This window comes from Gracilinanus agilis, chromosome 2, assembly GCF_016433145.1.
Source record: "Gracilinanus agilis isolate LMUSP501 chromosome 2, AgileGrace, whole genome shotgun sequence".
Lineage (NCBI taxonomy): Eukaryota > Metazoa > Chordata > Mammalia > Didelphimorphia > Didelphidae > Gracilinanus > Gracilinanus agilis.
Genome location: NC_058131.1, coordinates 469,114,298 through 469,130,873, shown reverse-complemented (window position 1 = coordinate 469,130,873; position 16,576 = coordinate 469,114,298). Strand labels below are relative to the sequence as shown.

Here is a 16,576-nt window from a genome sequence, read left to right as displayed (position 1 = left end):
AGGAAATGAACATTTCCTAAGAATTTACTGTGTGTCAGAAATGCTTTTATAAATATCCTATGTAATTCATCCAACAACCCTGGGAGAGAGGTACTACTATTAGCCCATTTTACAATTTGAGAAACTAAGGTAGCTAGTAGCATCTGAAGGCTAGATTTGATCTCAGGTCTTCCTGACTCAGGGCCACCTAGATAATTAGAAATTTCATTTTTAGCATCTCCCAAAGTCCTATGCCTTTTGTCTGTTCAGTGGTTACAATTGTGTCCATCTCTGTTACCCCATTTGGGGCTTTCTTGACAAAGACACCGGAGTGGTTTATTATTTCCTTCTCTAGCTCCTTTTTTTTTTTTTTTTCACTGATGAGGAAACTGAGGCCAACAGGGTTAAGTGACTCAACCAAAGTCATGCAGCTAGTAGGGAAATGAGACTTCCTGGCTCCAGACCCAGTACTCTTTCCACTGCATCACCTAACTGCTCTGATGCCTGCTGAGGTGGTAATTTCTTTGAATCACTAAGAGAATTTCCATATTGCTTATACAGATCTCAACTTTAATGTTTCTAAAATGAGAGACAAATTTGGCCCAAGTCCTTTCTTACAAAATAGAATTTTAAAGTGTATATTAAATTTAACACAATGGTAATCAGTTTAAACAACACAACAGAGGGAAAACTAGAAAATTCAAGGATGCTAAAGTGATTTACTGAAGTTTTATGCTTGGGTTGAATGTGAGAAATAGCCAAATGTTCTTCTGAAAGCATCAGGTATGAAATGTTGGAGAAAGACCAGCAGTTTACTTAACCTTGAATAATAAGACAGGAAAAGGACAGTGAATCTACCCAAGGGACTTGTAGTATGAAACCAACACTGCCACTCTGCAATAAGAGTGGTGGCAAAGGATCTCAACTTATTCTCCCTTTTAGAGGATGTTAATGTTTCCTTTATTTGTGAAAGAGAATACTTCTATGAAGATTTCCAGTTGAATGGTGTGATATAAGAGCTTCTTCCTATTATGGCCTTTTATACCCTTCTCAATATGACTCCAATTTACCTTTCCAACCTTACTTAATTCATTTTGCTTTCAGCCCCTTACCTCATCTATACTTACTGAAAAAAGCATTTGCATAGTCCTTTCTTCATATCCAGAAAGTACTCCTTCATAATCCGATTATTGAATTCTTTCTTTCCTTCAAGGCCTTGCAGAAACTTTCCTTGAACTTCCCTTTCCCCAAACTAGAAGTTATCTTTCTCCCTCAAATTTTCTTAGAGTGCTTTAACTTCCACACCTGCCTTATATTGCCTTGTATCATATTTGTTTTTATACATGCTATATTTCCTTGATTGGACTTTTAGATTCTTGAGGGATGGGACTGGGATTATTTTTCATCTTTATTTTTCTAAAATCTAACACATTATCTTGTCATATACTAGGCATTAGATCTAGAATGATGACAATTTCCTAAAGCAAGAAATGTCCAAAGAACTCATTCTTTTTCCTTAGACTGACTACCAAAGAGACTGTGTGTGTGTGTGTGTGTGTGTGTGTATAAACTTGTGGATAATTACTTAGAAATTCTTTCCAAAGCAAATGACCCCAGAGAGAATATCCATTTCTACTTGCAATATCTCAAAAGGCTTCATAGAATCAGAGTTAGATGGCTAGAGATTGCCATAAATGAGATCTTTTTTTAAATTTCCTGTCAGTTGCTCCAAAGAATCAAATATTTTTCATTGATAGTTGGTCTAGAACCATGTTAGATGAAAGAAGAAAAAAGTCTAGTCTCTGTCCTCCAGAAACTTGGTCCATTTGAGAAGAAAATAAGTGGCTCAGTGGATAAAAAAAGTGTTGGATTTGGAGTCTGTAAATACTTTTGCAAGAAGCCATTTTGGACCAGTATAGTTGCCAGTTACTGAGTTGAAATATAGAATGCATAGAATGGAATAGAGAACTGACATGAGACCAAAAAGTTTGTTGAGATGAGCCTATAAAATGAGAGAGACTTCTAACTTCAGGGTCTCAGTCTGGAGATATGGTGGGAGGGTAGGCATCTCAAGATTGTCTCTTAGCTAGGTTACTTATATCTCATAGAATTAGTTACCTAGGCTGCTCATTGGTCATTCAGTGCTAATAGCATCCAGCTTTAAACATCATTCATCAACAATATACAAATCTGCTAAATACCAACAAGAAGATCAACTCTTTAATCAAATTAACTTGAACATCAATTAATCAGAGTCAGACCTTAGACCTGGCCAACGCAGTCTGCCTGGCAGGCTTCAGGAAATCAGCTTCTCCTGAAAAGTTCAGAAGATTTAATACAACCTCATTAGTTAGACAAGGTTTAGGATTCATCCCTAATTCCTCTTTCCTCAATATTTAACCCATCCTTCCCCTAACCTTGTTTACCATCATTAAATAAGTTATTATAGAGAAGCTGGTAGTAGCTGTCAGTTAACACTTCTCCTTTACATCACTAAAATCATCAAGTGTTCAGGATTAACAAATTGCAATCAGAAATAATATTCATAATAGTACAGTTTATTAATTTTGAATTCATCTTAAAAACTAAATTCATACAGCACTGATAGTTGAGGAAAATCATCCACTTCCTCATTGGTCAGTTGCAAAAGGTGGAATCAGTTGAGTTATGTATCCTGTCAGCTGATTCATCACAGACTGCATCCAGTTGCAGAGTCACTGAAGCTTATTTAAAGCAAAGTCATTTACCATCTAAACTGGAGGTTTCACAACCTCCTCAACAACTTCATCTACCACCTTTTTACAAGTCAGAGAGAGAGACCTGAGTTCAAATCCTTCTGAAACTTAATAGCTTCGTGACCCTGACCAACTCTATCAACCTCTCTTTTAGCCTCAGTTTTCTTCATCTGTAAAATGAGAATGATAATAATACCTGTCTCACAGAATTATTGTATCAAATGAGGTAACATGTCAAGTGTTTTGTAGACTTTAAAACACTCTTTGTTGTTGAGTTGTTTCAGTCATTTCTGACTCTTTGTGACCCTATTTAGGTTTTGGTTTTCTGTGTGCATGTGTGTTGTTTTTTTTTTCCAAAGATACTGGAGAGATTTGTAATTTAATTCTTTAGCCCATTTTACAGATGAAAAACTGAGACAAACTGGTTTAAATGACTTGCTCAGGGTCACATATATAGTGAGTATCTGAGCACTATATAAATGCTAGCTATTATTATTGTCATAAACAGAGGATAAGATAGTAAATTGACAAGTTTGGTACAAACAGCAAGGATCTCAGAAATCCAGGGAAATGAAAGATGGAACAAAAAAGTGTGTGTGGTATGGGGGGTGGGGGTGGGGGAGATTCACTATTTATAAACACGTCTTTTGACATATTTCTTTTAGCTCCTGAAATTTGTTCCTGAAAAAAGTGATATTGACCTACTGGAGGAGCACAAGCATGAACTAGATCGGATGGCCAAAGCTGATAGGTTCCTTTTTGAGATGAGCCGGTAGGTTGGAGCATACTTACAAGTAGTTCAGTTGGAATTCATCTCCCTGGGTGTGATGTTGTCACTAAGGAATAATTGCTTTTAGTTCAGGGACATATTTGTGTAGCCAGATCTAGATCATAATGAATAGTTGTGGAAAATCAATGGCTATATATATATACATATATATATATATATATATATATATCCACACACACACACAATATGATTTGGGGTATTTTGTGCTCCTCTTAGGCCTGAAATCTACACCATTAGATGTTTTCTAATATACAACCCAAGTTTTCTCCAAGAGCTCTCTGGATGCAAATTGTTGTGTAGAATGACTTTCCAAGATGCCTCATTAGCACAGATTAATTTTTCAGCTATATTTTTACAATGGGGGAAGAGAGAGAGAAGTCCTATATATTTAAGGTATAATCCCAACCAATAGGATTTTAAGGGTAGAGAACCAGGTGTAACAAGAGTTTGTTAAAGACACTAAATGGTTTTGCCAAGGCCTAAACCCTATGTGGCATTAAACAACAGATTATTTTCACAAATTTCTAAATTTTCCCCATCTTACTACAAAAGTGCATTATTCATTTTTGTTCCCTCTGAGTGTGTCAAACACTTTCTAACTTCTGAGAGTGTGACAATGACTTTGTTTGACAATGGCCGACATATCTAACAAAGACCATTTACTGTTCTTGGCCATGTTGGGACAGATGGATTTGTGTACTCTTTCCCCTGGCCCAGGAAAACATCCTCCCAAAGCATTGCCTTCGGCACCTGTGCTTGAGAGCTATTTTAGACGTCTGGTGGCTACCTTCCCCTGCTTTCTCCCTGCCCACTTGCACCCGTATCAGATGAATATTAATTAGCCTGTGTTTGCTCTTACAGAATAAATCATTATCAACAAAGGTTACAGTCCTTATACTTCAAAAAGAAGTTTGCAGAGCGTGTGGCTGAAGTTAAACCTAAAGTTGAAGGTAAATGAATGGGCCTGGCCTAGCAACAATGGTGATGATCAGTTTCCTAGCACTCAGGTATTTTGTGTCACTTTTTAAGTGTGAATAGTCAACATAAACTCACTGATTTATAGTAAAAGTGGTACAAACCTTGTGACTTTTTCTACCACATATAGACTCATTTGCAAAGACAGTGGAAGTTTTTTGTGATGGTTCTAGGAGACAGAACTAGCACCCACCTCATGGACCAACAGTGTTGTAGCCTCTTTGTATGCTTTCATGGGGAGCTTGGGGGAAAGCCATAAAGTACATGATTTGATCCACCATATGTATGAAACTATGGAATGAGCTGTGTCAGCCAGATTCTATTCCTGTACTTTTTCTAAGGGGTAGTACTGTGGTCTCAGTAATGCTAGTGGACAAAGAAAATCTATGCATAATTTTTTAATGTCTAAAATATGTGTAAGACACCTGCGTATAAGGTAACTATAAAAGGGAGGCTTGAAATTGAAAATGCTCTAGAGAATCTTAATCCTGACACCTAGCAGTGTCATGTGAGACAAAGCTACCAGTTTCATCTTTAGGATGGGAAACAATTAATAAATTTGAAAATAGAAGACTCCACCTCTATAAGCATTGTTCTTCCATTTATTTTTCAGAATTAGGGTAAAAAAAGAATGTTTAAAAATTGCTTTTATATATAATAAGGGGAAAATTTTTTAGTACATATTTTTTTAAGTATTTAGGGTAGGAGACCCATGTCAAATTTTGGAGCATTTCCAGTGTTGACTTTAACAGCACTGACAGAGGATTTCAGCATCTCCTTTCCTTTACTCCCATCACTTTTTGCTACTGGCTTTTAAAATGACCAAAAATAGTCAATAATTGTCTAGATAGAAAACAAAACAAAAAACAACCTTTTATTGTTTATATGGACAATGAGAGAGAGCACTGAAACTACATAGTTTGTATTTTGTTTTTAAGCGATTCGAATTGGTTCAGAGGAGGTGCTGAAAAGCACTGCCTTGCGGCAATTGTTAGAAGTAGTCCTGGCATTTGGAAATTACATGAATAAAGGCCAGAGAGGCAATGCATATGGATTCAAGCTTTCCAGCCTCAATAAGATCGCTGATACAAAATCTAGCATCGACAAGTAAGTACTTTCTGATATTTTGTTCAAGGTTTTTTATTTTTTACCTTTATAGTCTCTTTGGTCATCCTCATCCTCCATGCTCCTATATTCTTTTCATTTTCCTTTTATTACCAACATTTTTTTTCCGTCTCCTACCCTAGCTTTTCTTCACTCTTTAACCTAATTGTTATTTCCCAAGCTTACTGCTTTCTCTAAACTTAGACCTGGAGAAACTCATCCATTCATATGGTTTTAATTACCACTTATAAGCCAATGATTCCCAACTCTCAATCTCAGCCATGCCTTCTCTCATCTTATATTTAGTTCTATATCACTAGCTCAAAGACAATTCTACATAGACATTTTTAAACTCTCTATGACAGAACCTGAGCTTCCCACCTAAATGTATCTCCCTTACTACCACCACCTCCCAACAATTCCCAGTTCCTAATTTCACACGATTGTCATTTTTTCCAGGAGCAAAACCCTTAACTCCTTCCTTTGCTTCCAATGATACCTTTTACACCCAGCTTACCACTAAGTTAGGCATTTTGCTTTCAGTTCTACAACTTGTTTATGGTTACCACATTGATATAGGTTTTCTTGAAATTGTGCATGAGTGTTATTACAAAGAATCCTTGCCTTCTGGCTCTTAATTCTCTGTTCTTCTTATGTACAGCATTCTCTCCTGAAATACTATTTATTTTACTTTCTTGTTCTCAGGGATTTTCAGTCACTCTCTGTTGCTTAATATCTCCAAGCCAAATTCTCCCTGATGTTTCAGACCTAACACTAACTCATGCATCCTTCTCCTGACTCAACCACACATTCATCGTTTCTTCAGAATCTGCTTATGATGACCACAGACCCATAACATGTTCATCCCTCTTTGAGTTTTCCCCAGTCTGGTATATCACTCATCATTCCTTTCCTGGTTTCAAACCCTGACTCAAAACTCACTTCCCTTAGGAAAGCTTCATTTTTCACTTGACCATGCTCTTGGCATCCTCTCAGCCCTTATGAACAATGCCTATACTATATTACTTTAAATTCATTATTGTCTAGAAATTGTCTTCACCCCTCCCCACAATGAGCATGCTATTTAATCTCAACTGGGTTTGTGAGATGCTTTAGGATTGGGTCTATGGCTTCATCTTTCTTACATCTCCCTTTCTCTGTCCTCTGCCATAGGACTCTAATGATACTTGGCACTCTTTTGACAATCTATAAATTTTGGTTTAGGAGTCTTGCCCAAGTGCAGAAACTTCAGTGAAACACATTCATTTATCTCTCCCCTCATTAAGTTAGTAACCAACTATTCTCATCAGAATATTTGACAATCTCATTGACATCAATTAATGAGTCTCTCTGTGGTGTGATGGATGTTAATAATTATGATAATGGTGCTGGGACATTTGACTTTTTTATCCTACATTTGATGGACTCCTTTTGCTTATATCTGTTCATAGAGGCAGCAGCTGGCTATTATTCTTTTGAAGATATATATATATATATATGATAAACATTTCTTTTTTTTTTTAAACCCTTAACTTCGGTGTATTGTCTTATAGGTGGAAGAGTGGTAAGGGTGGGCAATGGGGGTCAAGTGACTTGCCCAGGATCACACAGCTGGGAAGTGGCTGAGGCCGGGTCATAAACATTTCTTAAAAATAAAATTGACCACTTCCTACAATCATATAAAGTTCCTAATAGTTCCCATTTGGAGCTGAACATCCATTATAATTCTCTGTTTAATTCTTCTATCATATGATGGAGAAGCTTGTTTTTAGAATCTTGAAAGATTTACCTCTAGGATTGAATAGGAAACTGGTATATTTCTAACCTCTGGGATTTAAAAAATTTTAAACAAATGGATTTTTTAAACAAGGTTTTCAAATATTTTCTTACATAATCTTTTGACTTACATCAGGAGTAACAGAGAACATTATTCCCAGTTTCTTTTTTTGTTTGTTTGTTTGTTTGGTTTGGGTTTTTTTTAAGTTTTTATTTTGAATATTTTCCCATAGTTACATATTTCATGTTCCTTCCCTCCCCCAAACCCCCCTACCCCTCCTTAGCCGATACTTAATTCCACTGTATTCCCAGTTTCTAAACCACTGGATGGAGATTGGGGTATAGGTGACTTGTTTTCTAATGATTGCAATGTTAAAAATTTCTTGGAATGAGCTCTTCTCTCACAAGAAGACAACCTAATTTCATTTAGGCAGAAGGCCAGAGATCTAGATTTTTGGTTGGTCCCTGATGTACCTGTGATGCCTGAGAAAGCTGTCATTTAGGGGAGACTTTTCTTTTCTAAAAATTTTGTGGGTAACTTTTATTCTCTACTGTCTACTTCATTCATTGAAAATAAAGAGGATCAGCTCTCAGGTGTGTTTTGGGGAGTCCAAAACAAACTTCCTTATTGCTTTGAGGATGTAACATTTAATCTTCTGAGCAAGGGACAATTGACAACCTATATACCAAGCAAATGCTAAAAGATCTGGAGGGAAATATTTAGCACATAGGGCAGACCACATTTCCCCACCTCAACTCCCCTGGAGGATTTACCAGGAAGAACATGGTCATGAATCACCCAAGATGAGATCACACAGGTAGGTTATGACTTATCCTATTAGAGGGTATACCCATATGATGAGTCTATTAGCTATTAAAGTTATACAAATTCATACATGGATTTGGTTTTATGCAATATATGGCATATAAGTCCTTTCCTGGTAGTTATGCACTTGGTAAATACTTATTCCTAGATGGTGCATTGGATAAAGCACAAGGGTTGGAGTTGGGAAGATATGAATTCAAATCCAGTCTCAGATGCTTCCTAACTGTGTGACCCTTGGCAAGTCATCTAAATCCTATTTGCCCTAGTTCCTAATTTGTAAAATGGAGAAGGAAATGGCAAACCACTCCAAAAGCTTTTCAAGAAAACTCCATGGATAACATTCCATGAAGTCACAAAGAAAATCAGATTCTGCTGAATCACTAAAAAAGCAGGAAGAAGAAAGTCCTTTCCTGGTGGTTATGTTCTTGGCAAATACTTATTGGTAGGATATCTATTCTCTATATACTCTGTTTACAGTATAGTATTATAGGAGATTCCATTTTCTATGCAGTACAGTGGAAGGAGCCCTGAGTTTGGAATCCAAAGACGTCTGAGTTCTAAGCCCAACTCTGCTACTCATCTTCTATGTGTTTTGATGAATCATTTAACCTCTCTAGACCTCAGTTTCCTCATCTGAAAAATGAAGTTGAAAGAAATTGCCCCTAGAGCCCTTCCAGCTCTGTGATCTACCATCTGCCACCTCCGGTCCTTTGAACAAACTTTTCTTTTACCTGAAATGCCCCACCTCTTCACCTCTGCCTATTATAAGCCCTAGCTTCCTGAAAGACTCACCTCCAAAAGTAGGGGTATCTTCCACATGCCCCTAGTTGTTGGTACTTTCTTCCTCTTTAAATTATTGTGTACATATTTTATAAACAGATATATATATATGTATACATTATATATAACATTATATCTCAATAGAATTGTATAGCTGAAAGTGAAATAGAGAATAAGGGCTAGACTTAGTTTTGTTTTTGTATCCTCAGATCCTAGTGAAAGTTCCTTGAATGTGGTAAATAAGTGTTTATTGGAATAGACTATATCCAACAATTCATCATAACATTTTCTGAATCATTGATTCTTTCCTAATAAAGGATTTTTTTGTTATTATTTTTCTAAAAACTTGAACAGCCACTTTCTATGAGCTGATTGCCATATAGCCATCATTCTTTATTGTGGACTTTAAGAGAATCTATAAGGAAAGAGTGCCATGTGCTATTTCAATGGAAAGAGACAGAAAAATTAACATGGGTGTGTTGGCTCCAGTGGCTTTCTACAGTGCCTTTTCTTTTCAATTTTGGAGTTAGCAAATCTCTGCAATAACTATGACATGTAATGCATTTTGCAAATTAGTATTCAGTTTATTATCCCAAGTCCCTTGTTATTTTAAGGCATAATGCAGAATGAATAGCATCATACTTCAGACAAGCAGGCTCCTATTAGATGCACCATAATTTGAAAAATGTCTTTAATGTCTAACAGGTAATGGTAATTTGACTGATTCTAGATCCCCTGAGCTAGAATTGTTTTTTGATTCCCCCAAACTTCAAGGTGATTTATAATTTACCAAAATCAATATGGTAACATCTATATTTAATTAAAAGTTTCTTGTTTGTTTTAAAACAATAATGAGTTCCATATACACTTACTCTTAATGTTCTTGATGTTCATATCTCTGCCTATGACTTTGTAATTCTTTGGGGGAAAAGATATATTACACTCTGTATTTCTAGTGTCTTGTACCTAATAGATTCAATCATTTCAATCATTTCCAGCTCTTTTTGACCCCATTTGGGGCTTCCTAGGCAAAGATACTGGAGTTGTTTGCCATTTTCTTCTCCAGCTCATTTCACAGCTGAGGCAAATAGGTGTGAGTGACTTGCCTCGGGTCACAGAGCTAGTGAGTGTCTGAGGTCAGATTTGAACTCAGGAGTATGCATTTTCTTGACTCCAGCCCCAGCTCTATCCACTGTGCCACCTAGTGGCCTGAGCTAGTGGACACCAAGTACTTATTAAACAGACACTTGTAAGAAACACAGTCTCTCCTCCAAATTAGAATTGTTTTTAAGGTATTTGCATTCTTCTCCATGTACTATAATGGCATGGAGTATTGAACTGTCAACTCCAATAGCTGTAAATCTTTGCAGAAGAGACAGTTGTTATGTATCCTAGTAACCATCTCAGGATCATCCCAGATATCACGTTGCTGAGAGTAGCCAAGTTTTCACAGATGGTCATTGTCCAATATTGCTGATAACTGACTTTTATACAGTGGCTTCCATTCCTTGCCGTCTTTTCTTAGCTTAGGGGCTCATTCCTTTATTCCATAAATTTATAATAAGGACCTTCTACATATAAAGGTAGGACACCAGAGTGTGAAGAATGGGCTTTCTGGAGAGGTAGAAGTTGTGAGGAAAATGAAAAGGGAAACTAGATAGGTTCTCTCTCTCCTCAATGAATATCAGAATCCTCTGATAGGGGAAATTAATACATACCAGTGATTGTAATATAAAGTATAATATGCACATAGCAGAAAGATAAATACAGTCCTGTGAGATGTCAAGGTGAGACTAAAGCAAGATTTATGTAGTATTTGCTTGCTTAAAATATTCTGTGTTTAAACAAATCTTACTGTTTTGCTCCTTTCGTGGCTTCCTAAAATTTATGATAGAGAATTTTATAAATGGTAGGTTGGTCAGTACTCAGTGGATATAGTCACCGTGCTGTGTGAAAGAAAGCTTTGAAAAGAATAGGGTTACTGGGCAACTTAACTAAAGCATGCCCTTATTCAGTTCTCTGTACATTTATGGCAATTTATTATTCACTTTTCTTCTGTTGCCAGTCTTCAAGAATCAATGTTTAGATGGACGAGCCTATATTTGTACAGAAATTGAGGTGAATAAGTAAGCTACATTTTATGTAATCAAGGTTTACAGACATATTGTGATTAAATTGTGATTAAAATATTTAAAGTAATTATTTTCTCTGTTCCTTTTTGCTATTTGCAAATGTGATTGGGCTTTGAAACAAGAAGAAAATTCAAATTAGATCCAAAGTGGTTTACTAGGTGCCTATCTGGTCATCAATCAGGGGAGCCTAATGCCTCATACATATTAATTATCCTTTGCTGATCTGTTTTGCTCTGATTATTGGGACTCCTCCCCCTCCTCCCCAAAAAAGTGGAATGGAGAAAAACTGGAGCAGGCAGAATTATAGAATCAGGCAGTCATCATACATATAATCACACTCCGGCTTCTAGCATAAACCAGAATACATTCCATCTGAGCTGGTTATAATGGGAGAGAAGGGGAGACAGACAGACAAAACTCTTATTATAATAATAAAATCATTAGTATTTACTTAGTACTTCAATTTTCAAGGGTTAAGTGACTTGCCCAGAATCACACCCCTAGTAAGTGTCTGAGGAGGGATTTAAACACATAGTCCAGTAACCTATCCACTATGCTGTGCTACTTCTCAAACTGTTAGCGTGAAAGACGCTTACATATCCAATTGAAATGTCTTGGAGCTGAAAAATGAGTCCAGGAATTATTTGAACCATGTCACAGAGTTTCCTTGACATTACATATATGGTGTTATAATCAGAGCTCCCTTTGTGACCTCCTGCCTTTCTCATCAACCCTGCTCAGACAACAGAAGTAGTTTTATCAAACAGAGAAACATTTAATGAAAGAATCTTAAAAGTAGAAGGCAAACCCTGACAAGACGGATTTATAGAAAGCATATCACTGTAGGCAACTGAGTTACTTGAGGCTTAAGTACAGTTGTTGTTGTTGTTTTTTTAATTAAACCTTTATTTTCCATCTCAGAATTAATACTATGTATTGGTTCTAAGGCAGAAGAGTGAGAAGAGCTATGCAATGGGTTTAAGTGACTTCCCCGGGGTCACATAGCTGGGGAGTGTCAGATGCTAGATTTGAACCTAGAATTTCCTATCTCTAGGCCAGATATAGTTTGATTTTTAAGGGGGAATATTTATCCTATTTATCCTGTTGTTGTGATACTAGTTTTCTGAACAAACCCTTTTTTTTTTGATAGCTACATTGTAAAAGCAAACTTTAGTCCAGTTCTTTTAGAAATTTTGGACATTCTAAAAGAGTAGAATTTATAGAGTTCTTAAAGCTTTTAACAGTTTAAAACTGCCCTATGACTTTTGTGACACCCCATCTAAAGTGATTTTTAGTATATGTTTATATGTTATATAAAATAAATATTTTGTCTTTACATAAAATATGAAATATATAGCATATTATATTTATATAATATATTATCTATTAAAGATAAATTATATGAAGCAAAGGTAATTGTTGATCATTCCTAACACTTTCCCTTTTCTAATTCTAGGAACATTACCCTATTGCACTATCTCATAACTATTGTGGAAAAGAAATATCCCAAGGTACTCAATCTGAATGAGGAATTACGTGATATTCCACAAGCAGCAAAAGTGAAGTAAGTGCCGGGCTCATTCAGCAGGAGTGGTATGACTGTTTTTCTCTAGTTTTGCACTCCACTTGAAAAATATTTACACCCTCAGCAATCACTGGCTTTGCCTATTGAAGTCCCTCCTATTTGCTTTCCTGAGGCCATTTTGTAAACATTGACTACGCTGTGCCCCTTCTGCTCAAATAGGCTTGATGGTTTTGAGACTTAGATTTGGCACCCAGGCAGTGTAGCACGAGTTACTCTGCTTGGCACCATGTAGCTGCTAAGTCTGCTACATGGAAAGGAGGTCAAGAACATGCCTCAAAGGAGACAGGACATTATTGAAAAATAAAGCAGACCTATGCATCCTCCTACAGAAGTGCATCAGAGGTTGAGCAAATATAGGGTCTATGTTTAAGGTTAGTTTTTTATGACCGTCCACGCCTTCCCCTAAATCAACACAAACTCTTTAGAGATAAGCAGCAATAAAACTGAAAAAAGAAAAGATAGAAGGGCATACACACTGTAGAAAAACAACTTTTATAGCAAAGAGTTTCAGAAAATCCACAGAATTAGCTATTCATTATTTTCTTCCTTGAAATTTTCATCTTTTGCTGTAGGGCTTTTTTTTTCTTCTATATATAATATAGCTATATAATTTATTATAATATAATATATAGATATTAAATATGTATATTAAATATAATATATAGATATGTTTTAAATTGTCATTGTGTGTGTTTATCTCCTTACAATTGAGCTAAAATTTTGACATACTGAGCAAAGTAATTTTCTTCTCTGAGTTTGTAATGTTTGGGCATCTAGGTGACGCAGTGGATAGAGCATTGGGCTCTACCCGAGTTTAAATCTGGTCTTAGACATTTATTAGCAGTGTGACCCCACACCCCAAGCAAGTTACTTAACCCTTCTTGCCTCAGTTTCTTCATCTGTAAAACCACTCCAATATCTCTGCCAAGAAAACTCTTAAATGGATAACAGAGTAGGATGTGACTGAAAAATGATAGAACAACAAATATAATGTTTTGGGATGTGGTCTGGACCTTTGATATCATTGATGTAGAGAATTCCTAGGCAAGGAAACTCTCTTTACCAAAGCCTTGTTCACATACCTTCTGTACAACTTATAGTTATAGAGAGTCACCTGGGGGAGCATTCAGAAGTTATGACTTTTGTAGAGTTTCATAGTCAGTATTTGTTTGAATCGGGATTTGAACCCAGGTCTTCTTGGCTTCAAGACTGGCTCTCTGACTGTTAGGTAATTTTTTTTCTTTTAGGTTTTTTTTTGTTAGTTACATTAAAATTCACAGGTATCTCCCTCCTTTCCTCTCCTCCCCATGCTAAAAAAGGCATCAGTTCACCAAAAAAAAAAAATATATATATATATATATATATATATATATATATATATATATATATAAATGGTCTTTCGTGTTTCTATTTATCAAGTAATTATTATCAAGTAATGTTTTAAAATGTAAAATAGCAAAATGTGGAATAGAGACATGAAAAAAGCAATCAAAATGAGGTCAACTTGTGGATAAATTCTTTAGTGTGTAATATACTAAAACTCTAATCCTAAGTGAAAGACTCAAAAACAGTAGGCAAGAGGTCCAAAAAAATTGGCTTATGTACAAAACTTACGAAAACTTCAGGGGAATTCACATTGGTTGTGATTTAAAACTGTGGCATTTATAATTCTTGAACAGTAGCAATATTCAGGCTTTGGGGGTACAGAATATAAACGACTTTAGCTCTACCCATTTTGCCTAGGTATCATGATTTTTATTCAAGAAGTATTCCTGCTGGTTGTTCCAAAAAAAAAATCAAAAATGTTTTAAGAAAAGCAAATATTGAGTTACTTCCAGACTTTATTTGATTGCCAGTGAATTTTCTGAGAAAAATCTTAAAACAGAAGGAAATTAAGGAGAATAAGCTGAAAAGTCTAAACATTGAATGTTATTGTTTGTGAATGTATTTCATACTAAAGTTTTGCTATTTACAACAGCCTGACTGAGCTGGACAAAGAAATAAACACCTTGAGGAGTGGTTTGAAAGCTGTGGAGGCCGTGAGTATTTCTTGGTTAGATTCCTAAGCTATTTTCTATTTGCGGTTCTATTCCTTTTTATCTGGCAACGAAATAAAGAGTATATTTGTAAGGGCAGCTGGTGGCTGAGAGCCTTACCTAGAGATGGGAGAAAGAAATGTGGCCTCAGACGCTTCCTATCTGTGGGACCCTGAGCAAGTCACTTAACCCCAGATTGTTTAGCCCTAACCACCTTTCTGCCTTAGAACTCATACTTAGTACCCATTCTAAGACAGAACGTATGGATTTTTTTTTAAGAGTATATTTATATAGAAGGACTGAAGGGTGAGATAGAGCAAGCTTTTTGCAAAGCAGTGTGGAATTGTGGAAAGGAATCTGGAACAAAAGGTGTGGCCTGAGATCTAGTTGGATTTCTCTTCAATTCCTATCATTTAAGGCCAAGCTCTTTAAAATACCAATGTTAAAATTTGTTTTTATATGTAATTGGAAAAAAAACACTAAATATATTTTTAAAATAATAATAATATAGGAATTAGAAGGCAAAAGAAGTCACTTCAGGATGGGGATCTTAGGAATTTTATTTAAAATAGGTTAGCTTTTTGAAGACACTTGTCTAATTAAGAAAGACAGCATGTGGTGTAGTGGATAAAGAACTGACCTCAGAACCAAGAGGACCTGGATCCAAGTCTCACTTCTGATACATACTGATTTTGTGTGCTTGGATAAATTATTTAACTTCTAAGGGCTTTAGGTAATATTCCAGAAGATGAGATGCCCAAAAAAAAAAATGTTGACCTACATTAGTAGAGGAAGTTCCTGTTGGGGAGCTCCCCACACTGGTTAAATCACAGCACCAGTCCTTCTCCCTATCATCTAATTATAAGTAAAATGCCATAATGCCTAACTTTTTGTTTATTTTCTTATAACATTAGGGGAATGTGTTGAAAGGAGAAAGGGGAGATTGTATGGATAACCCCCAAATTTTCTTTATTTTTTGTTCAATTAAGTAACACAAGGTGATGGCCTCATTTGGTGAAATATTTTTCTTTTGCCCCAGTAGCCACAGGCATCATGGGATGAGCACATAAGGCATTTCTGTAATTTCTTCTAGGTCATTCTGTAGAAGGGTCAGTTTGGAGATCATCTTGCTTTTATGAGCCTGTTCTGTTGCAATTTCATCTCTGTTTTAGTGAAAGGCTTTCATGGGAATAGTACTGAAGTAAACTAAAACCCTGAAGTCTGTGTAAGAACAGTACGTTCTGTCCTTTGCATCTGAGCTGCTGATTCAACATGGCCTATAAAGGAGATGAAAGAAGTTTTGATGAAATAAATTCTTTATCCAAACTCTAATGATGAAATCTAGTTAATTAGAACCAATTTTTTTTCCTGGAACTTCTCTAGCTTGTCATAATGCAATGTGACTTAAAATGTAGAGTCCCAAACTCAGTATCAAGAGGCATCTGCCACTCTTATTTACTGTGTTATCTAGCTACTCCAGGCCTGATTTTTCTTTATCTGCTTTGGTAAAATATTTGGTAAATGGCCAGAATTAGGATTATCAATGAATTTTTGTTGTTCATTCTCCTTCTGCCTTTAGCCCTAGAGAGAAAGAGGTTGATTTAGTGGATAGATGACTGGTCTCAGAGTCAGGAAATCTTGGATTTGAGTCTTAACCTCTGACATAATTGACTTTGACTTTGGGCAGTTTACTTAACCTCTCAGACAACTCTCTAAAAATGGGAGGTGCATAGCAATTGTTACAAATTGTAGACTTAGAAAAAAAGATTCCTACTTGGTACACATTCATTCTCATTCTCTCTCTCTCTCTCTCTCTCTCTCTCTCTCTCTCTCTCTCTCTCTCTCTCTCTCTCTCTCT

The 16,576-nt window shown here is 36.0% G+C and overlaps 1 protein-coding gene across 3 annotated transcripts in view; it reads left to right on the top strand.

The window, feature by feature from the left end:
• The window catches only part of DAAM1 (dishevelled associated activator of morphogenesis 1), a 223,319-nt gene that overhangs the window by 197,889 nt on the left and 8,854 nt on the right, over window positions 1-16,576 (top strand). For all 3 annotated transcript variants that reach the window (XM_044664879.1, XM_044664882.1, XM_044664881.1), the window contains 5 exons: window positions 3,380-3,486; window positions 4,366-4,454; window positions 5,418-5,586; window positions 12,554-12,661; window positions 14,661-14,721. In XM_044664879.1, coding sequence (XP_044520814.1) covers window positions 3,380-3,486; window positions 4,366-4,454; window positions 5,418-5,586; window positions 12,554-12,661; window positions 14,661-14,721 — 534 coding nt within the window. The remainder of the gene's footprint in view (window positions 1-3,379; window positions 3,487-4,365; window positions 4,455-5,417; window positions 5,587-12,553; window positions 12,662-14,660; window positions 14,722-16,576) is intronic.